Source organism: Xenopus tropicalis, chromosome 7, assembly GCF_000004195.4.
Source record: "Xenopus tropicalis strain Nigerian chromosome 7, UCB_Xtro_10.0, whole genome shotgun sequence".
Classification (NCBI taxonomy): Eukaryota; Metazoa; Chordata; class Amphibia; order Anura; family Pipidae; genus Xenopus; species Xenopus tropicalis.
The window spans coordinates 99,558,330-99,582,046 of NC_030683.2; the positions used below are offsets into that span (position 1 = coordinate 99,558,330).

Genomic DNA, 23,717 nt, shown 5'->3' on the forward strand with positions numbered 1-23,717 from the left:
GAAAAGGGAAAGCATTATTTATTCTGGTAAAACCTTTGGGTGATGGATTGTAAGATAATTGTGGAGTAGGTAATTAACCCCTTTATTTTTTTCACAAGTATCTTGTACAAAGTTCACTGACAATTTTCATTTTTTTAACCCCTTTATTAGTATTGGTGAGAAGGTGTTGCTGATGCTAGAACTAATATACAGGTATCTGTTGCTAGAACTTTACTAGGAATAATATCTCCCATGAGTAATCATACACTACAGGGGGAAAGGGAAATGTAGCTCAAAAAAGCAAATTCAATTTCCCATTTAGTTCCAGAGAAAGCTGCTCATGGATTCACAGTGTAAGGCTTCAAAAGGCATCAACCTCACCATGCAAACATGCGCTTATACATAATGTGCAAATGTAACCTTTAATTGGTAAAACTACATTTCCCATCATCCCCAGTCAACCTGCAGCTGAACACCTATGAAATAAATGTATGATGGCTATTGGCTCACTAAACTAGGGATTCGTTTTTGGCAATTTAGGTTTGTCATATCTCCCTGAACAAACACACATGTACAAACACATATCTAAAAAGATTAGAACGTTCCAGGCTACAATCCCTGTGTACCAATCTACACATTCCTATTACCCTTAAAAGGTATCTTACCCCCAAAAAGAAAACTGTAATTGCAAGCAATTTCCCAGTATATATTCATTACACATTTAATTTGGTTTTAAAACTATTTTATAAATGTAAATGAGGTTGATAGTAGTATTTGTTAATCTTTTCTGTTCTCAGGAAACAGTGCAGCAGAAGCCACCAAGACAGGGCAACTGGCTTCTGCTACATTGTTTTAAAAGTCAGAGCCACCCACCAGGGTGAGAATGGAAAGAGACCGATACTGCTTTCAACAGCAATTACATTTACAAATAATTTTAAAACCATTGTGTAATAAATGTGATTTGTAATGGGAAGTTGATTGAAATGTCATTGTCATTCATTCTGCATAATTTTATTTTGGGTTTTACAACCCCTTTAATCAGCACTATTGATCTTTCCCAAGGGCCATGAATATTTTTTTTTTTTTTTGCCATCTAGTGTTTGCTCTGAGGAATTACAAGTACAAAATGAACAACAGACATTTTTAGAACTGTTGGTAACTAGCCATTAGTCATTAGGTGTTATTAAACGTTAGGAAAGCAGTGTGCAAAGTGCAAATAGCAAAGCACAGAGACATGCCCCATGAAAACAATGCTGCCTGTACTTGCCAGTAATGTATTCATAAGGGGCGGCATGGGAAAGCACGTAGATGCCCTCCATACCCTAACTTGCTTGACATTCAGGGCCCTGCCATAGGGCAGACAGTAATGACAGGGCTGGCCTCTGCCCCCTGACTCTACACTGTGTGCCTTGTGCTCGATTGTTTATCTGGAGCACAACGCAGACATTTCTCAGGGCAGAAGTGCTCCATGGATTAGCACTAAGGATCTTGCACTTCTGCCCAGGGGAAAAGTAAATGACCCCTAATGTCTAAAAGACAATCACTCAGGAAATTATTTCTAGATTTAAAGCTTTTAGTATGTCTTTAGTCTTATATATTGTACCCTGTAACATTTGTGTAAGTGCCACAGGGGAGCCAGACACACCCCCCTACATTTGCTCAGGGCCGTTCCTGAAAGAGAGAACACAGAACTATACATAGCATCTGCTTTCCCCATGTATTAAAGCACAGGTATGGGGCATTATACTCATTAGTTATGACTATAAAACTAAAACTGTATATAACTTTCCTAGTTGGGTAGAGTGGGGGACTCCCATCACTCGCAAAATAATTAATGACAATGTGGCCAACTGAGTCCAACGTTAGTCTAGAGCCTCTATATCAGTGCTGTCCAACTTCTGTTGTACCGAGGGCCGGAATTTTTCCGACCTACGTGGTGGAGGGCCGATAATGGATGCCAGTTTTGACCACTCCCCTTTTTGAAACTGCACCCACCCATGTTATCACATGACCATACCCATATTAATGGTTGTAGTACAGCAAAAACCTGCCATACTCTGCCTGCCCTACCCTGCCTGTGTGTGCCATACTCTGCCTGCCCTAACCTGCCTGTGTGCCATACTCTGCCTACCCTACCCTGCCTTTGTGTGTGCCATACCCTGCCTTCCCTACCCTGCCTGTGTGTGCCATACTCTGCCTGCCCTACCCTGCCTGTGTGCCATACTCTGCCTACCCTACCCTGCCTTTGTGTGTGCCATACTCTGCCTGCCCTACCCTGCCTGTGTGTGCCATACTCTGCCTTCCCTACCCTGCCTGTGTTTGCCATACTCTGCCTTCCCTACCCTGCCTTCGTGTGCCATACTTTCACTGTGTGTGCCATTCTTGGCTGGTTTGTGCCAAACTTGGCCTGTGTGTGCTATACTCTGCCTGCCCTACTCTGCCTGTGTGTGCCATACTCTGCCTTCCCTACCCTGCCTGTGTGTGCCATACTCTGCCTTCCCTACCCTGCCTGTGTGTGCCATACTCTACTTGCCCTATGATGCCTGTGTGTATGGCACACACAGGCAGCCTACAGTGACACAATGCTGGCACTGCTCCTACAGTCTGCACAATAACTATATATTAAAAAACGATTTAATTGCAGTACCACCTCAGTATATGTTCTTTTTGTAGTATGCAGGGATTATTTGTAGGTTTCTACTGCTCCTGAGGTGTGAACAGGGGAACAATGTGGGTGATTAGAGCCTGAGCCTGAGGTGTGAACACTGCAGGGGGTGAACAATGCAGAGATTAAAAGGTGTGAACAACAAAGGGGATTACATATTTAAACAATACAGCCTGATTACAGCCTGAATCTGAGGTGAGAACCATGCAGGGGGGGGGGGGGGGCAGTTAATCACAGTACTGATACCATTTAAAGTTTACACAAGAGTAAGTCATCAAAGCAGCCAGACAGGTGGGGGGCCACACAGAGGGGGGTCGCGGGCCGCCAGTTGGACAGCACTGCTCTTTATGATATTAAGACAGGTTCTTAAACAAGTATAGCAGTCCCCACTCATAGGAATAAAAATAAATGTGCATTATCCATAGAAATCATTCTCTGAATACACCACTAGATGGCATTAGTAGAAGTTATCCAAAATGGAGAAAAAGCACCTAAGCACCTTCCCAACATACATTTGTGATACACGTTTAAAGGCTTTGGAGTTATTTGTAAATGTAATTGCTATTTAAAGCACATTATATTTTAGGCACTACTGGTTCTGACTTTTAAGAATCAAAACCAGACATCAGAACGGGATGAAGAATTAAGCATTCTTTGTAAAGTGCCATGTTGTATGTGTAAAATATAGAACAATGCAAAAAAAATGGATGCTTCTAAACTTTGCCACAGGCAATGCAATTGAAGTTGAATGCCATGATGTTTTGCGCATTACAAAATGTCATTAATAGATGCCTTGGTTGGCACAGACTGACATATGGGGAAGCTGCAAATTTGAACCCCCTTTTAACAGGCAATGTAAACTTACACAGGCCAACCTGTATGCTAGTCAGACCCAGAGCCACCATTAGAAACTTTGGGACCCCATACAAGTTATTGATATGGGGCCCCCCATGAACACATGCACATAGTACTAATATTTTGGCCACACCCCTTGTGTGTACAATATAAACAGCTGATGTTACTTTATAATAAGCAGTTCATATATGTGCTAATAAGTAATTCAGTTTATTGGGGGTCAGTGGAGTTTGCACTAAGTTTTACCCCCTTTCCACCTACCTGCCCCTGCTCTACGCTGTCATTGTTTCATATAAAAGTCATGTAAGTTTTTGCATAAGTTATATAAACTGTGTAAGATCTTGCTGTGGGGCCCAATAAATAGTCAGTCCTGACTTGCAGGGGCCCAAAAGGTATAGGTTAAACATTTCAATATATGTTTATGCAACAAAGTTTAGGGGGATGATTTTGCAGAGGGGTCCAGAAACGTCTAAACAAGCCACTGATGACTTTTGCTACAATGTTTCAAGAGGCAGAACCAGCACTGCAGAAAAGGACAAAACATACTGCTTATAAAAGTAATTGCATATACCAATACCTTAAAATGCACTGTCAATTTTAATGATTATATATACACAACTCAGAGGTGCACACCAAACAATGTAGAAAACAGCTTCCTAGATGCAAGAAAAATTAAAAATAAGCAAAAAAGCTTCTGCACTCATGGGTCTTGACTAAGTGCAGTCCCACATATATATATATATATATATATATATATATATATATATATATACAAGGAACAAGCAGATATTACCCATGGATTCACTGGAAGTATTGTGCTGTGTATAATATAAAAAACTGACTGTGAAATGTTGATTTAAAGCAAAAAAATGTTGCCAAAAAAATGTTGTGAAGGGCCCAGCACAGCACAATGTAGAGTGAAGCACTTTCCCTAAGGACTGGTCATTTCATTAGGCTTTAATTATACACATTAGTGCAAATTACTAGAAACCAAACCATCTTAGATTGGTATCAGCTCACAGTGTGGTGCTGAATAATTTAAAATTATATATATAAATCCCTGCATACATACAATAGAGTTCTGGGCAGGCCTGCATTGTTCTGGCTGTGACATGCTATGACTCCCACTGGCACCAATAAATCAATACCCCACCAGATCATTGTGTGGGGCTGCAGGTTTCACTGGAATTTAATGAGCTGATTTCAATAGGCAGTGGGGATAAAAAAAAACTTTTTTAGTTAGACTATTTGTTCAAAAGTTGTCTTTCCTTTGGGTCAGCACTAGTGGGATTTTCAACAGGATAATTGTGCCACGCATACTGTATACTCCATTTGTAAACAGGGTTTATTTTCCTCTGATATTATATGCCGTTATTATCATAACATAAATAAAAGGAAGCATAATATGACATATTGTAAATATGAAGCTAATGTTTGACCCTGTCTGATTTGCATTAAATTGTGGTCATACAAAGGGAGATTTAAGCTGGACCCTTCAGACCCATTTGGCAGCTTATCAGCCCATGTATGGGGCTTCCGATGGGCCTACCCAACCAACTTTATGTGGACATATTGGGGAAAGTTCAGCTTATTTGACGACCTTGCCAGCAAGTCTTTTCTTCTATTGAACACAGAGAGGATAATTAAGAAACCAACCTTGGCCTTGCGATAGAGCTGTAATATCCAACCAATGGCTCAGGAGCAACACCTTGCTCACCAACCTCTTTATATGTTGTTCCCAGTGACCTCAAAGTAGGTGTTTAGTTTTTAAACTAAACACCAGGTGTACAGTCTACATAGGGGCTACCAAATATGCAATCACAACCCTTTTGGTACCCCCAGCTGCATTTTTATGCTTGTGTTGCTCCCCAGCTCTTTTTATATTTATTATGGCCCACTGGTAACAAAAGCATGAAAAATGTCTTATTCTTAAAGTTTAAAAGGGCCCGTTAAAAAGATTTCTGCTATGGGGCCCAGCAGCCTCTAGTTAGGCCACTGAAACTACCTTTAATTTCTTACAAACACACATAGGTATCTGTATGAGGAGCATTTAAATTGCTTAAAGAAATCCTCACCACAATCTGATAATCACAGGTAGAATTTTTTAGTATTTAGGACAAGTGGAGGCAAAGGGATAACCTAGGGTTTACTGTGGCGTGTAAATGGAATATAATGACAGAAATAAGAGCTCACGGCTGTCACAAAATGATTCATCTTCTCCCTTATCTTTCATCTCCAGTCTGAGCTGCACCTGATCCAAACGAAGAGCCAAGAACCACGTTATCAATCGGTGAGCCTGCACAGATAAGATAGCGATGCGCCCATTGTCCTTAATGCTAATGTGCTGCTGGGGAGTGTGGGAAACTTGCAGCAAAGGCATACTCATAGGAGCAGCACATCCGCCTGCTCAGGGGACATCGCTCTGAGAACACCCAGACTGTCACATTTTTATAATCTCTTTTCTTATTTATTCTAACATCCAACAAATATGGATTAAACCCCCAGGGTAAAGCTGAATTCTGGCGACTCACTAGGAACCCACAAAGCTGCACTTGTATCCTGAGGGATATTAAACAAACTCTCTGTATCCTGAAACTATGGCATAACCAAGATATGTAGGCAGGATAGAACCAGGAAAGCTTGTTTGGTTAGCAATATATGGGTTTGTACCTATGGGTGGGTTTACTTGTTCTTGTCATGTTTATGTGTTCCATGTCAATGCAAGTGTTAATTGATTTCAAGGATTTCAGTTGGGAGCCTACACAGGGGGGTGGTTTCAATAGATGTAGTAGAGTAAAACTGGATTCATAAAAGGTAATAGATTTAAGTGTAAAATATATGTAAAGATCCTCTTATTTAGCAACTTTGTCAAACAAGGAGAAATTTGCTAGATTTATCCACCCATGTGGTGTCAACAGGCTAATGCTCCACCAACAGGATTTCCTAACCTGCTCAATAGATATTTGGTTATATTTTAGCTTAAATGCAGGGCAATTTGCATATATATGCACATTTTACGTTGTGCGATAGATCTCTGCTATAGCGGCGACTAACTGCTCCGAAACGGCCTTCAACTGGCAACAATGGAAGTTACCTCTCAAGGCCCCGCGTATGCCATCCCGCCGGCAATTTACATACTCGCCGGCGGGATGGTATTTCGGGGAGATTAGTTGCCCGCAACAAGGGAGATTTGTCGCGGGCGACTAGTCTCCCCGTCTGCCACAGCCCTTAATACCCACAAGCCACATTTAAATGGAAAAAGTTTTGGAGAGCAACACAAACATTAAAAAAGTTCCTGGAGGTGCCAATGAGAGCTATAATTGGCTATTTGATAGCCCCTATGTTGTCTGGATCCTACAGAAGGCTCTGTTTGGCAATTACACTGGGTTTTTATGCAATCAAAGTTTGCTTCCTAACCAGAAATTCTAAAATAAGTACCGGAAGCAACATCCATGGGGTTGGTGAGCAAAATGTTGCTCCTGAGCCACTGGTTGTGGATAATTGCCCTAAGGGTAGTCAGTAGGGTAATCAGTAAATGCTCAGGGTTGTCTATTTTAGTAGCCATGACAAGTAGCTGCTACTAGTAGCTCTATGTGTCTTCACCCTAAGGACGAAGACACACGGGGTGATTAGTCGCCGCAACTAATCCGCACAGTGAAATTGGGCATGCGATTATTCACTGCGATGGCCATTAAAAGTCACGGCGACTAATCGCCTCATGTGTCTTCGCCCCAAAGGCACACCATGTCAGGCATGTTGACACCTTATCTGTCAGAGATAAACTTAAGGGCCTTGAGAGTGGCTGATAAGTGCCTAAAGACTGATCTTACGCATGTTCAATATGTACTAAGAGGTATGATGTGTACCTGCCAGAGCACACAAGGGGTGGATTTTATAGTGAAAATATATACTTTTGTGTTTTTTGCAGAGGATCTGCCTTTATAGCTGGCGAAGGAAGCCTAGTGTGCAACTATATACATGGAGCACATTTTTCGCATAGATGTATTAGGCCAGCAGTGCACATAAGTCACAGACCACGCCTTTGAGATGCAGACTTTCACTGTTAGCCTTCAAGGGTCTTCAGCACTCACCCATGATGCCAGATCCTTCATCAGGAACCATGGGGCCCCATACTGCAAAGTTATTATTATGGGAGCCCAATTATTTTCCTATTTGCCACTTGAGAATAGGAACCTGTAGAATGAGGCCTCATTTAAAAAAATGACCTTTGCATGCATGGCTACATCCCTGATCTGCCCCAGCCATCCCATTATACAGAAACCGTCAACTTGCCTGCAAGTCCTGCCCTTTCCATGGCTCAGAAATTGTACTTTTGTATCTCCAGGGGCCTCCTTTTCCACAGGACCTGTGATTGAATTATTACCTGTACTGACTTATTGGAAGTTATGTCTTACTTTGAGGCCCAAACAGCTCCCAACAGACCCAATAATAAGTGCTGCTCCATTGTAGCTGAGAACAGCCCAATTTGTATTTGTTAGAATATCAAGATTATCAGTCCATTTGCTGCAATATGGACATCCCTGGAGTATTACTTTTATTAAAGTTGGGGTGCCAGTGCAAATCTAATGGCAACTTTCGCCCACCACAATGTACCCATAAAACACAGTTGCACTCTTGCAATAGGCAAAGATTTTTGTATGGGTACAGTTAGGAGAAAATATGTGGCATACGAAAAAACCCCAAAAGGTTAAAAAGCCTGGCGGTTAGAGTGAGTGTGACATTGGAGCCCCTAAGTAAATGAGCCCTTAGCAGATAAGCAGAGTGATTTGACCAGAGCCCAGGACTTACCTACTGAGCCACTCCTTTGCAGAGAAGGGCAAAAGCGTGGGAACCACTAACAAGGAAAAATCCTCCATTTTTAAGTGACTTTTTACAAATTGCTGTAGGTTCTGGATGAGCATTCTGTAATTATGCTAGTGATCAAGTGAATTACATTGTTCTGGACAATTATAGTGGATTTTCTTGGGATTAGAATTAATCTGAGTTGTCAGATTTTAACCCTTTATGTGGGTGACATAGTAAGCATTGGCACTGCATTGGCACAGGACACAACAAAATCCATGACCTAGCAGGCACAGCAGGATGCTAATGGAAAATGATGCATGTTCATTGTAGGCCTGGCTGTATGGTACATTTCCATTGCAGTGGAATCCGCACCTGCTGTCTGTTGCATTGTTTCCATTTAGCAAACAGTTGGCAGACACACGGTATGCTTATACTGGCAGCATTCACCTGGATCTAAGGAAAGGCCTCCATGGTCCAGGCACAGGGCCAGGCATCTTCCCTAGTGCACAGGCATGTTGGAGAAATGGGTCTGGGCTAGGCTAGTTAGTGACTTTAATTGTCATTATACAGAAGAGATGATGCAGGGTTTCTGTTCATAGGCTTGGCACATGCTAGGATTAAAGAAAGATGGAAAGGCTACAGAATGGGAATCCAAACCTGGAAAAGCTTCCTTAGGCATAGCACATGCACAGCTAAAATGAGTAGGAATGCTTCAAAGTAGTTGGAGATTCCAATATAACTGGGTACTAACATACAGGTATGGTACTGTATAATGACAGAATCTTATAAAAAATGTTCCAGCATGCACTGGCCATATTAGCCAATAAGTGAACCACCTGGGAAAAGCAAAGTATTAAACCCTTTGCAAATGAGGAGGTACTTCCCACGTTATTTCAAGTGGGTGAAATTATTCTACATAATAACAACTATGCTTTCCACATTACCATAGACTTTGCTAGAAGACAATTCCAGGTGTTTTGTTGATGACTTTTCTCAGGATAAATAAAACAGATAAATATGCAAGTGAAATAAACCAAACACTACTATCAAACTGCCAGTAGCAGCCATTTAAACATTACATGTGTAATGTGGGTTCTGGTACACGGGGAGATTAGTCGCCCGCGACAAAACTCCCTGTTGGCATGGGGATGGCAGGTGATGGCAACTCGGGGAGATTAGTCGCCCGCGAACAGGGAGATTTGTTGCGGGCGACTAATCTCCCCGTGTGCCAGAGGCCTAAGAGTCTTATAGATGCTAAAGATGGCAATAAATGGGCTGATTTGTATGCTAACAGGGTCATGAGCAAATGGTTGTGACACTGGTCCATTTGTCTGATGATGATCCAGATGAAAAAATCTAAATCAACTGGACCTGGGGCCCCTTTCACATTCCATTTGCCAGATCTTCTTCCATATGCCAGGGTAAGGCATTGGCAGATGGAGTTTCAGTACAGACAGGCCAGCTGCAATTTTATGGCATCACAGGATGGCCCGTTAAAAACTGCTCCCTGAAGTGACCATACTTGCAACCATGGTCCATCAATAATCTATCAATAAGTATATGGTTAGTTATTAGGTTGATGCCATGTGACCCAAACAAGGCAATTGCTGGTTTGATTTCTGCCACAAACTGCAGCAAATAGGATCCCCCTACAACGGCACTCACAGAATTTGCTGAACTAGTTTTTTCATGTGGGGGGGGGGGTTAAAATTTTGTCAGACTACTGTGGGTCTGATTGCACTGTTTGATTCCTGACAAATGTCCCTGTAGGGGAACTGAAACTTAGTAATCCTTTGGAACACTAATTCAGCAAATCCTGTGAGTGCCATTCTTCTGCATTGTTCATGCTGTTTCTGCCCCCTGGTAAAGGAACTGTTTATGGTGTGCGCCTTGCTTGCCTCTTTGTATATATATATATATATATATATATATATATATATATAGTGACATCCTTATAAATGGTTCTTAGAAGCACCTGTTAAAAATGACATATAATATTGGACTGCTTATATTTTACTATACTATTTCACTATTCCTTATATATAATATATCCTGGACAGAAAATACATATTCACCCCAAATTTTACCCTAACTGACCATTAAGCTTGGATTTCAAGTGTATCTGGGAAAGCAAATATCCATTCTCCTAAGTGTGCAACCTCATTGGTAGTGGAAATAATTCACCAGACACGAATTCGCTGTGAATTTCCACATTTCACCATTGGTGGATTTATTTGCAAAACGGGCAACAAATTTCGCTGTGGAAAAAAAATCGCACATAAAAAAAAGTTGCACGTCAAACTTATTGTTGCATGTGTCATTTTATTCTGATGCACATTTTCACCGTTTCGCAAATTTCACACTGTTTCCTAAATCTTTTCAAAGAAATGGGACAGATTCGCTCATCACTACTCATTGGTCCTTAATGCGAACCCCCTTACCACTGCTCTAAGTCCCTCAGGGATGGGCAGCCCCACAGTGTAGGAACCTCTGCAGTAGAGGAATTCCAGACTGAGATAAACACAAGACAATTCTGAGCAGGGAAAGGTCAGAACCTCTTAAAAAACTGAATATGGATGGTGTAGCATGTAGAAGAAAACACCTGCACATAGGATCTGTTAGCAAGTTGCTGTTACTCCTTCATACAAACAGCAAAAGGCATTCACTACCAACAAATTCATTGTGACATGTGCAAGAGAACAATGAGCACATCGTGGCACAAGCCAGTGAAAAGGTTAAATATCTGTATTGTCAACACTGTACTTTTTTTGTATACTGTAAATGTGAAAACAGGTGTCGCTGGAATGTAATCAGCCTTCAGATCAAGCAGAATCTCTGGTTTTTATGAGACTGCAGCTTTCCCACGGTGAATGTCTCATTTAAGCCATATTACAATTGCACTACGCCCAGTCCACCTGTTCATCTGCAGAGGAGGAGGGGAGATGTTCCTCAGGCCACGGCCGGGTCTCTCAGGCACACTTCTATTATCTCTATTGTTTCCTCTATTGGTTCACTAGTGTGGGAAATTGAGGCATGCAAAAGACTTGCTTATCAGCCAGAGGCTTGTGCTTATAAATACAGATGAGTGCTGGCAGGAGACTTAACATTCACCCTTGGCCACAGCACTAACACCAGCTCTTATAGACTCTCTCCATTAAGAATGGCTCCCAGTCTGCAGATGTTGCCAGATGATACCAAAGCGCAGCTGAATGACTTGAAAAAAAATAAGGTATCTCAGCTGAACCTCTTTTATATATATTGTCCCCAATCACCTCCTGGGATGCTTGAATTTGCAAGACCAGAAAAAATGATATAAATATATAAATAAACCTGTATATTTGTTTCAGATAAGAAAGCCAGTGATTGAGAAGATGAGAAGAGATCGCATCAACCACAGCATTGAGCAGCTCAGGATACTCCTGGAGAGAAACTTTCAGACTCATCATCCCCATTCCAAGCTAGAGAAGGCGGATATACTGGAGATGGCAGTGAGCTACCTACAGCAACAGAAGAAACATCAAATGAACCGTAAGTCATTGCAAGCGTTCTATTTCTTTAGGCCTTACATTCAGCAACGTATCTCCTAAATATGCATGTACATGTATATAATGTAACAAAGTAGCATGCCCTTTCTACATGCTCATTTGCCAAAATGATATTGTATATGCCTACATAGAGTAGTACTATCCAACTTTTTCATTGGGGAGAAACAGGTAAATACCAAGGGCATTGATTGCAAGGTGAATTTCTTGAAATTTTGATACCATACAAAAGTACCTAAAAACTTGGCACAGATGGAGAGGGGAGATTGCAGCCTACTTGGCAGGGCTACCTTGAGCCTGGGTCTCCAGTAGACCAAATCCACAATTAGGTCCAAGTCTATGTACAGGTATGCCTATTTATTTGGTTACCTGTCTGCATTGATGTATTGGGTACATTTGAGAGTATTTAATATGTAATAACAAATTTTGTGGTGGAAGTAAAAGATAGGTATAACAAGAGCCCACACATTAAATAACTTGTACATCCCTATTCAGCCTAGTATATTTTGTAGACTGTGTCATTTTATCAAGGAGATTCTTCTCATTAATCCAGCCTATAATTATTTGTAATTAAGAGATTTTCATTATTAATAGTTTACTATATATCTTACACTAGGTCTTTTTTATATGGCAAAATTGTGTTTTATTGTGGAACTGGATTACTAATGTTCTGAGATATAACATCAAAATTGCATATTTAACCTGTAGGTCCTAGAAGTAGAATAACTGATAATATAAAGCTGTGTACCTAATGAATTACTGTACATCATTATTGATTGGTTCCCCCAAAATGTTAATGAAATTCCAATGTTAATGCAATTTCCAAGACCTATTTTGGGGGTTTGCTTATTGCTTTAAAGAGTGACAGTATTGTTTTTTTTCCTTTAAGGTTCCCACCTGCTTCCAGAAAATGTACAGGACTCCTATTATCAAGGCTACTACATGTGTTTGAAAGAGACAGTGGGCTTTCTGCATACCCAGGAGAATGGACATATTCAAGAAGAGAATAAAAACCTAACGTGGAATGACTCTTGCCTCCCTGCACCCTATCAATCACTCTACCAACAGAGAGTCTCTCTTCAAGTCTCTCCAGGCAGTATGAAAATATGGAGGCCTTGGCAGGTTCTATCTCCTCCTTAAATTCAAGAAATACCCAGTTGTACACTGAAGCAAGTGCAAAGGGTATAACCCTATTCATGCATTCGGTCATTGTGTACCCCCATGAAGTAATAAGGTTATAGGGTTATACCCTTTGCACTTGCTCTCTTGCACAACTGTGTTTTCATTTAACAGTGGGTGCTGAAAACACTGCCCAAATATTAGCACCGGAAAAACACACTCCAAGAGGAATACAGGTGTGAGTCTGGGACAATATATCTGCTATCTCTGAGTTCCTCATTGACTGAACAGTGTCAGTTTCATTTATTGCAGATATGTACATATGCTAAGCCAGTTTATGACTGGTAACAGATTCCAGTTATAAGTAATAATGTTGGCAATCTGTGAACTCTAATGGTGTCGACATGCTATTTTGTGGGTCTGTTCTTTTAAAGTTGGAAATTCTTAAATGGGTTGATAGAAAGAATGAGCTGTAGTGCATAATGACATTTTTAAGTGATAAGAACTGTCAGACTAATGGAATCCTCCTTTGCCTCTGTATTCCTATGGCACGAATGTGGGGCTGCTGTACGTAAAAGAGGATAGTTATCAGCCTGTCTGGTACTGCTTCTCTGTGTCTTCTTTCAGCTATTGCTGTAATGCAACATTTACAGACGCTTAGAGAATTTAGTGGCACACATATCCATAGAATGTTTCTATGAATAGTAATAAAGCAGAACACATTGTGTGTCCTTTGCAAATAGTAGTCATGAAACAAGCTAAAGCAATTAAAGCAAGAAATCATACAGAATGTGTGCTTAGACTGTGCCGCCACTGTTTGGTAGCTAATGTGTCTATTGTACACTACAAATGGTGGCTATCCAGATATGATACATGGCTTGTGTCAAGAACTGGAGGTTTATTTCACATTAACTGTCCTCTTAGTTTTAGCCATTTCTCTGTGCTTTTTTATTTTAAAGAATATGCGTAATTTTCCTAATTCCATTAAGTACTGAAATCTTTTTGCAGTAATGTTATTCTGAATATTCCTTGAGAAAACACCTGCCAATAAGAAACCTGTGCCCTGTATTTATTTGCACTAGAGTATAGGTTCTAATGCCACCTTAAAAACATTATACTGTGGAAGTCTGGTCCTTATATGATTCTACTTGTACCTTTGTATGTAATCCGGAGAGTAGACTGTATGAAATGATGTACCTTCAGTCGGGCCCATATATTCATTATGGAAGAGAATGCCAAGTAGGCTACCAGTAAGCACAGAAAATCTAATATGGATCAGTTTTATAGAAAAATGCCCAATCCACAAAATGTAAAATGCCACACAAAAATGTTTATTTCTCTGTAAATTTGCTTGGGATATAAAATGTAAATAGCTAATATATATGTATCTCAATAAAAATATTTAATTTATAATGAAATGCTCATGCCTGTTTCTCACTCAAATTATAATTTTTGTTTTAATGCAAGAATTCTTGCACAGGACATGCACAACTTTTAGTATGTTTTCTTCAAGAAGGAAGAAGGAAGAAATTCAGAAGCTGTGCTTTAGTATGATAAGCTGCACACAAATAAACCATTGGTTGATGAGTGACCTACCAGTAGATTTGGTGACCAGGAGATCTCAAGAGTAGCATATTAAACATATAACTATATTAAACTATCCTTCTGGTTGTTACTTTTATTTCAGATAGTAATATGCAATTTATTGTAATCAGTATCACTCTTTTTTCCATGTAAGAGTAGCCTGACAATGCTGTTGCAGAGGCAGAATTTGATGAAACAACATTACTAGCAGTAGACCCTGCATTACTTGTCTGGGCACCCCTGCTGTAAGCCTACTTTCAGTTTCAGTCTTTAGCAGATTTGCTATCAGTGAAAGAACCACAGAGACAATGGGGGGAAATTCACGAAACAGGTGCTATTGTGCAATACTACATTAATTTGTATAAACACTTGGCTTTCATCACTCAAAATAAATTGCTGCACTGTGTCTATTTTAGTGAATTTTTCTGTGTTGTATAGGCGGCATATATACAAAAGTTATAGCTGTATTTAGAGCAAATGCATAGTTGAGGACCTGAAATAGTTCATATTATAGTAGTACATACAGGTCTTGGAACATTAGCAGAATGATTTATGGGAAATTAGAAATATACCTACATACCACAATAAATAGTCATGAATGCACTGTGGAACTTGGCAGGTATTATAAGTTGGCCAGGAAAAGAAACCACCATCAAATGACAATATTTACATTACGTAGTTTTGGAAAAGGAGGCATTAGATCTATATTCTGTAGTTGTAGAGGTAGCTTTGTGCACTGCTAGCTGTATATTAGTCATTATAAAACACACAAACACAAAGTAAACAAAACATATATTTTCATTGTCTAACAATGGTATATTTTTAGTATTCATATCAGGAATTCTTGACATGTGGGCCTCAAGCTATTGTTGAAGAACAACTCCTAGTATCCTAATGACAGGCAAGGGCTGCTAGGGAAGATCCTGAGAGCTGTAGTTTGCTAACTGCAGACGAGTTGCAGGTTAGATTTATCCATTCCAATCCCTCTATGTCAGTGATCCCCAACCAGTGGCTCAGGGGCAACACCAACCCCTTGGATGTTGCTCTCAGTGCCCCCAAAGCAGGTAGTCATTTTTGAATTCCTGACTTGGTGGCAAGTTTTGGTTTTATTTCCTATTTGGTAGGAAATAAATTTCCTACCAAATAAAGCCTCCTGTAAGCTTATAGTGTGCATAGAGACTACCCAATAGCCCTTATTTGGCACCTCCATGAACTTTTTTGAAGCTTTTGTTGCTCTCCAAGTCTTTTTACATTTGACTGTGGCTCACAAGTAAGCAAGGTTGCGGACCCCTGGTCTATGGTATCTTACGGCAGCCCCTGTGGCATTTGCCAGAATCCACTGATTGCCCATCCAGGCCTGCTAATGACTAACTTTATTTTCTCTTCTTTAGGTGCTATTTATGCCATGACAAAATTATCATGTTTTACCTCAGTCTGAAATCTAAGGTCCACGGCACACATGACTTCATACATGATATGGGATCATGGTAGTGATCAAAAGGTCACCCATCACTCCAGATTCCTTCCCATTTAGCTAAAAGTCTGCTTTTATAAGGCTGATATAAAGCACAGTGGTATATTGCTATACAAGAAGATAAAGCTACCATTGCAGAAGAAGACAACTTATATTTTTTTAACAGAAATCCTTCTCTTGCCCTTACACTTAACAAAAGCCATGCCAACAAAATGCTTATTCACCAGCTAGTTAAAACCCAAAGCAATGGCAGCTTGAGAATCTGTACAATTTACTGCAATTCCCGTTATAGTCCAGTGGCAGCCATGTTTGGCCATTACAGGTGTTTTTACGCTATGACTTTTCCCAGGAATAGGTGTGGCACTGAAAACACACAGGTGCCATAACCCTGAAACTATTTCATCGAGTGAGTTCCATCCAGCGACTTTACAAACAGCCTGGCCACCAGCTGACCGAACGAGTAATGCTTGCTTATACTCAAAACTGCACGGACAAATAAAGATACAAAACTCAATTGTGCAGCAAAAGTTTTGGAAAAACTGGTCGGGTACGTGGGAGTGCAAAAGGACAGCCTTTCAGTGAATATCACACCCATATCAGCAAATATGTGATCATCTCAGTTTCTCCTTTTGTGAAACTCAGCACATAACAAAGCCTCGAGTTAAACAAGCAAAACCAGGCAAGACAAAGGCAACTAACTGTTTAGCATTATCTAGTACAGTAGCTAGCTGTGGGAGAGCATGAAACCCTCCCTGGGTTTCACTTACACTAAGGCTCGTGGAGCATTCCATTTGGTATTATAGAAAGTGAGCATCATTTAAAGACAGATCTGTACATGCTCCTGAGCAGGGGGTGCTGTCATAGGCAAATTTTAATGAAGCTTGGGAAGGCTAAGCCTCACTATACCAACATAATGGAGGTATTATATATTATAATGTACGTGATCTGAGGTTATTATACAGGAATTTGCCACTGTATTTATCCTACCATACATTCTGCAATATTTTACATGGACCTGGCACTATTTCTACTGTATGTGTTCTGGGAACATTGCATATAACTCGTCATGTGTTCTACAGTATTATACACATAATTGGCAATACATTTATGCAGCAATGTTTCCTGAAAAATACAGATACGTTGTATCCAGAGACCTGTAGTCTTCTGGATAAGGGAGCTTTCCATAATTTGAATTGGCATGCTTTAATTCTACTAAAAAATAACTAAACATTAATAATTCATTAACATTAATAATAATCAATGAAGAAACCCAATAGAACTGGTTTGCCTCCAATAAGGATCAATTCAATCTTAGTTGATATCAAGTACAATGCACTACACAACTATTATATTGAAAAAGAAAACCATTTCTAAAAATTAGAATTGCTCTTTTAAAATTGAGTCTATGGGCGATGGCCTTTCCATAATTTGGAACTTTTTGGATAATGGGTCTCTGGATAACAGCTTATATACCTTTTACATAAAATCGCCACTTTGTGTTCTGGGATATAATGACAATTAGCATTGGGATACTATGAAAGAGTATCAAATGCCTTTAATTTACCTCCCCATATATAAAAATCACCCTTTGCTTATGGGCGCTCAATAAACAAAACGTAAGCTCTTATGAGAAGTTGCCTCATATCCTATTTTCGGGGGCAGATTTATTAAAATATGAGATTAGCGCTCACCACAGAAAAATTCACTCAATTTCTATTCATTCCTATGGGATTTAGAGAAGTGTATTTATCAAATGGTGAACTCTAAGGGGCACATTTACTAACCCACGAACGGGCCGAATGCGTCCGATTGCGTTTTTTTCGTAATGATCGGTAATTTTGCGATTTTTTCGGCGTCTTTACGATTTTTGCGTAAAAACGCGAGTTTTTCGGCGTCTTTACGAATTTTGCATAAAAACGCGAGTTTTTCGTAGCCATTACGAAAGTTGCGCAAAGTCGCGATTTTTTCGTAGCGTTAAAACTTGCGTGAAACGTCGCGCCTTTTAAGTTTTAACGCTACAAAAAAGGCGCGCCTTTGCGCGCAAGTGTTAACGCTACGAAAAAATCGCGACTTTGCACAACTTTCGTAATGGCTACGAAAAACTCGCGTTTTTACGCAAAAATCGTTAAGACGCCGAAAAACTCGCAAAAAATACGAAAAAGTCGCAAAATGTTCGTTTCCAATCGGAATTTTTCCAATTCGGATTCGAAATCGTGTCTTAGTAAATCAGCCCCTAGCTGTTACCTATTGATAAATGCTCTATTAAAAGTCCTATAGGAATAAATTGGAAGTGGGTGCATTTTTCTTTGGTGAACTATAATCTCACATTTTGATAAATCTTCCTTGTTAGTCTATAACTCTATAAAAAGTCCCCATTTTTGCTGGCACTGTACTCATAAAGAAATTGAGAATAATGATGATGATGATAAACATACATGAAGCTGTTCTGAAAATATGTTGGTGGCATTAAACACGTTGCTTTCACATAAACACAAGCAAAATATTTAAACACACTGAGAATTTCAACAACCAATGCTTAATGGAACAGAAAATAAATTAATTAGGACAATGGTTACTGATAAGCAAATGATGTGCTCTAATAAGTTAGATTTATGTGAGCACTGATGTCCAAACTAAACACTGGCCAATCACAAGACAAATGAAGGATGACACATTGACAAGGGGTATGGCTCCCAGGAGTCCATATGGAGGCAAGTGATAAAATGGTAATTTGAGGATAGACATGTGAGCTTCTCAACTGCCATTAATCACTTAGCTTTTGGCCTGTAGTGTGTTGCATTGTGGTTTGGTGGTAATGGCAACCGTCAGATGATCTTGTCAACAAGCTAAAATGGTTCTATCTACCATATATTTTCCCTACAACAGACAGTAATGAATGACTCTTGGCTACTTTGCATGTATATAAGAGTGAGCTGAGTTGCTGTATCGCATTCCTCAGCTGATGTATTCTAGATATCAATGGAAAAGGGCACTGTCCATACAGGTGACTTGTTTAACTGGGAACCAATGGAGGATGTCTCCGCAGAAACAGGCAGAATGGCGGCTTTGAGAATAGATGCAGATACTATATGCAGGAAAGGAATGAGCTACACTAACAATAACGTCCTTCCTTGTACCTTCCTTTCTGTCAGTGGGGGACTTTCCTTCAGCAATTAAACCCAGTTGGAATTATCTCAGGATGGTATCTATCATTTCCATTGTTAGGAGTCACACAACTAGATCTGTTGGATCTCATTCTCTCATGGATGCCATTGTTTGTGTTACCGGTGAGATCCGGCAGTACATGACTGGACAAGCTACAGCTTTACTAACTTCATTTTAAGGGCTCTGGCACACGGGGAGATTAGTCGCCCGCGTCAAATCTCCCTGTTCGCGGGCGACTAATCTCCCCGAATTGCCATCCCACCGGCGACAATATAAGTCGCCGGTGGGATGGCACACGCTGCGCAAGCGATTTCGGCAAATCGTCGAAGTTGCATCGCAAGGCATTTTCAGCGATTTGCAGAAATCGCGCCGCCGCGTGTGCCATCCCACCGGCGACTTACATTGGCGCCGGTGGGATGGCAACTGATGGCAACTCGGGGAGATTAGTCACCCGCAAACAGGGAGATTTGTTGCGGGCGACTAATCTCCCCGTGTGCCAGAGCCCTAAAGGGGTGGTTCACCTTTAAGTGTTATAGGCCAATTCTAAGCAACTTTTTAATTGGTCTTCTTCTAACTCGTTGTAGCTTTCAAATGGGGGTCACTGATCCCAGCAGCCAGAAAATGATTGCTCTGTGAGGATACATTTTATTGTTATTGTTACTTTTTATAACTTACTTTCCTATTCAGGTACTTTCCTATTCATATTCCTGTTTCTCATTCAAACCACTCCCTGGTTGCTAAGGTAACGGAGACCCTAGCAACCCGATTGCTGCTGACACTCCAAACTAGAGATCTGCAGAACAAAAACTGAAATAATTAAAGAACTACAAATAATAAAAAATGAAGACAATTACAAATGTTCTCAGAATATTATTCTCTACATCATACTAAAAGTTAACTCAAAGGTGAACAATCTCTTTAAGGAAGCAACATTTCTCAGACACTGGCCTTACTGAGCCTTACTGGCTCTGGGATCAACAGGCATGTTCTGAAACCCTATAACATCCCTGACCCTAATAAGATTTCAATAGTTTAGGTAGATATTGTATATCTAGCTCCACTTTATAATTGTCTGGAGTGCAAAGCTTAAAGACAAAAATTATGTCCATTCCAGGATCTGATACCTGGAAGACTTTTTGTCCTATTTTCATCACTACTGTGGCTTGAAATTCTAGGCCTACATCACTATGGAGCTGTAAATCTGGGCGGCTGCCAGCTTTTTCTAAAGAAGTAAGCAGCAATTTGGCTTAATGCTCCATAAGGTAGCCATACATTAAAAGATCCTTGTGGTAAGCTAGGTTACCAAATAAGTGGAGCATTAGCTTTTCCCCATTTGGCCCTTGGGTCATATGATTAGATCACAATACATGATGTCAGATCGAGGACTACATCAATGAGCCAATGTGGCCAATGCAGCAAACCTTCCCAGTTGACAGCCACCCAATTTTCAGCCAGATATTGGTTGGGTAGACCTGTGGGAGGGCCCCATACATGGACCAATAAGCTTCTGGTCTGTGTATGGCCACCTGTAGTGAGCTAGATCACCATGTTTCTTCTTTTTCCATTACTCTAGGGTTATTACAGACACACCTGTATTTGCAACAATCACCAATATGGATACATATTGGCATATTTTGGCAAACTGCTTGCAAGTTGTAATGTATGTAATGTAGCAGTTTGCTAAAGGATCCCTAGATTTCCCGCCACATTCAGACTGGTAATATCATACCTCCCAACTGGGACAGTCCCTCTTTTGACAGCTCAACCCCGCAGTCCCAGATTTTTATTGAAAAGTCTCTCATTTCCCTTTGATCTCCTGCACTGAAGCTAAAAAAGATACAAATTTAATTAAAAGTAGCTTTTGGCAGAGAGCCCAGAAATCTGCATTTAGATACAATGTTTCTCACTTTTAATTAAATAAATGGCTTTTGGCAAAGAGCCAGAAAGGTAAAAAGCCCCCCTGCACTGAGATACAATTGTAACTAATAAGCTAAACAGGTCTCTTGGGGAACTGAGACTTGCAGCTTAAAGGGCAATTTCACCTTTTTCAGCAAAACTGTAATAACACATAAAACAGGACCCCCCAAAACCCCAGAAATGTGTTTAGTGCCAAATTTAGTCAAATGGAAGTGGCATTTAGGGGGTGTGGTCGCAAAAATGGGCGTGGTCAAAAACATTTGCTGCACTATGTGCAGCATTTGTTTTTGTCCCTCTTTCTGTTTTCAAAATGTTGGGAGGTATGTAATATTTCCATGGTTCCCTAGAGTGAATGCATGAACTTGCACACTTATGTCAGAGTATTCTGGGAGGGTGCTTTGGCACTCCCCGCAAGTTGCTAGCTAGTGTATATGTGAAAAAGTACCTTAAATGCCCGATCAAAATAGCGTGAGTTTGGCACTTTGTACTTAAGCTTGCAATTGTAAATGAGGCTCCCTCTGTTGCATTGCATGCATTTCAAGGAGACTAGTCGCCTGTGGTACCAAGAGTTAACATGTACCATGTACCATTGCCCTAATGGAAGAGCACACATTTCTTATGATACTCCAGCACTTTAAAAAAAAGTCTTTATTCTTATAAAAGTTGATATGGTCGCTGTCACCACCACCACAATTACAACAGCTCCACCTAGAGGACATATCTGGGTTATCAAAACCCATGTCATTTGACAGTACACCAAATAAATCCATTCATACCTCCAAATTCTCTTTTTTAAATTGAGATAAGTATAAAAAATGAATTGAGTATTCCCTCCAACATTGTCCTTTAAAAAATTTCAGGGAATTACAGATATTGATGGTCTCCACAGCTTTCTTTGTAGCTCTGCTAGAGGCATTTTTATGCTTGTGATTAAATTGGAATGTGGGGAGCAGGCCCAGACTGTCAATATGTGGATTCTGGCAAATGCCAGAGAAGCTGCTGTAAGATGGCACAGACAGTCACTATTTATTGGGTTGATGAGGGGCTGTTTGGGCCTCTGTGCATTTGAAATGCAAGGGCCTATTTTCAATCCCAGGCCTTTCATGGTGGGGAGGTATGAAACATGCCCACACTGGATGTATTTTATTCCAGCTAAGCAAAGGGGGTAGGTGTAGCAACAATGACTAAAATGTTGGTGTGATCTGGGTGGCATACATGAGTACACAGAAATCAAATAGTAATATGGGCACTCTGGGCTAACAAAACTTTCAATTTAAATACAGGTGCAAGGATCAAGAAATCCTTTCTAGTAAAGAACCAATATGCACAGACTAAAAGAGTAAATGGATATTGCACATTGACAAAAAATTAATATACGCCAAGGTGGCATTAAAAATCTTAATCAAAGGTTATATAAAACACATATTACATTATAATCACATTATATACAAGCTTGTAACAATTTTCACAAAAAAATATATACATACCACCCAGCAAGAAAAGCCTATGGATATAAGTGGATACTCTGGGCAAGAGAATTACCCAACATTTCGGCAAGTATGCCTATTTTAATCAGTTTTATCCCAGAGATTAAGACTAATTTACAGTTGCCAGATTAGCTATTTCGTAAAGGAGAGCTAAAAATGAACTGATGTAAATATATTCAGAGTTCTCTAAGCCAGTGTTTTTCAACCTTTTTTGGGCAAAGGCACACTTGTTTCATGAAAAAAATCACGAGGCACACCACCATTAGAAAATGTTAAAAAATTTAACTCTGTGCCCAGCAGCAGTGCCCCCCTAGTACATTGGTGCCCAGCAGCAGTGCCCCCTAGTACATTGGTGCCAAGAGCAGTGCCCCCCTAGTACATTGGTGCCCAGCAGCAGTGCCCCCCTAGTACATTGGTGCCAAGAGCAGTGCCCCCCTAGTACATTGGTGCCCTGCCTACGGCACACCAGGCAACATCTCGCGGCACACTGTGCCGCGGAACAGTGGTTGAAAAACGCTGCTCTAAGCACCCTTGCAAGTGCTCATGGAAACCTAAATGTTTTAGGTTTAGAACCCCTTTTAAAACTGCTCTTTAATTTTTTGTTACATAATCTTTAGGCAGATTTCCCCTAAAGAAGTTTGGTTTTGAGGCAAGAGCTGAAGAAGAAATGGCTTTGAGCCTTTCCCTGCTTATAGAAGTAATAATCATATAATCTCATGATTTTGCCTATAACCATGACAGAACTCACAGGGCAAGCTTTGGAGTGAAACCCTCATCTTCAAGTTCTTTCAGAACCCAAGGACAACTGGTGGATCTACATGACTTTTTGTATTTCACTTTATAAACAGGCGTCCATGATAGACAAGGTGACCAAGCCCAGACACTCAATCTAGAGGACGTCTCTTAGTAGAAAAACACAGAGGGAGGAAGAGTGTCACAAATAGGGGTGAGGGAAGGTGTCACTAGGGTTGCTGGCCTTCCTACATTTTTATATCTCTGCCCTATTAATACCATTGGGGTTGTGAACATTATTACTGACCAGGCCTGTAAAATACCAGACAAGTGGCAAAACTAGGTGTCACCAGGAGTGGGATACCAACATCATTCTATAGCTTAGCACCAGT

The 23,717-nt window shown here is 40.4% G+C and overlaps 1 protein-coding gene across 2 annotated transcripts; it reads left to right on the plus strand.

The window, feature by feature from the left end:
• The first annotated feature begins 11,114 nt into the window (after positions 1–11,114).
• hes5.10 (hairy and enhancer of split 5 gene 10) lies at positions 11,115–14,384 on the plus strand. Of its 2 annotated transcripts, NM_001045713.1 has the most exons (4): positions 11,441–11,534; positions 11,653–11,833; positions 12,737–13,004; positions 13,100–14,379. In NM_001045713.1, the coding sequence occupies exons 1-3, from the start codon at positions 11,466–11,468 to the stop codon at positions 12,985–12,987; spliced, it is 501 nt and encodes a 166-aa protein (NP_001039178.1). In that variant the 5' UTR covers positions 11,441–11,465; the 3' UTR covers positions 12,988–13,004; positions 13,100–14,379. The 2 variants fall into 2 exon arrangements, with proteins under 2 accessions (XP_012822165.1, NP_001039178.1); XM_012966711.3 differs by having other exon boundaries at positions 11,115–11,534; positions 12,737–14,384.
• Positions 14,385–23,717: the final 9,333 nt, after the last annotated feature.

What these genes read in the sequence shown, in the direction of transcription:
- hes5.10 (XM_012966711.3), top strand. Translation starts at nt 11,466, where the DNA reads ATGGCTCCCAGTCTGCAGATGTTGCCAGATGATACCAAAGCGCAGCTG. An exon ending in ATGACTTGAAAAAAAATAAG is followed by an intron (nt 11,535 to 11,652) that starts GTATCTCAGCTG and finishes TATTTGTTTCAG; the next exon opens with ATAAGAAAGCCAGTGATTGA. An exon ending in GAAGAAACATCAAATGAACC is followed by an intron (nt 11,834 to 12,736) that starts GTAAGTCATTGC and finishes TTTTCCTTTAAG; the next exon opens with GTTCCCACCTGCTTCCAGAA.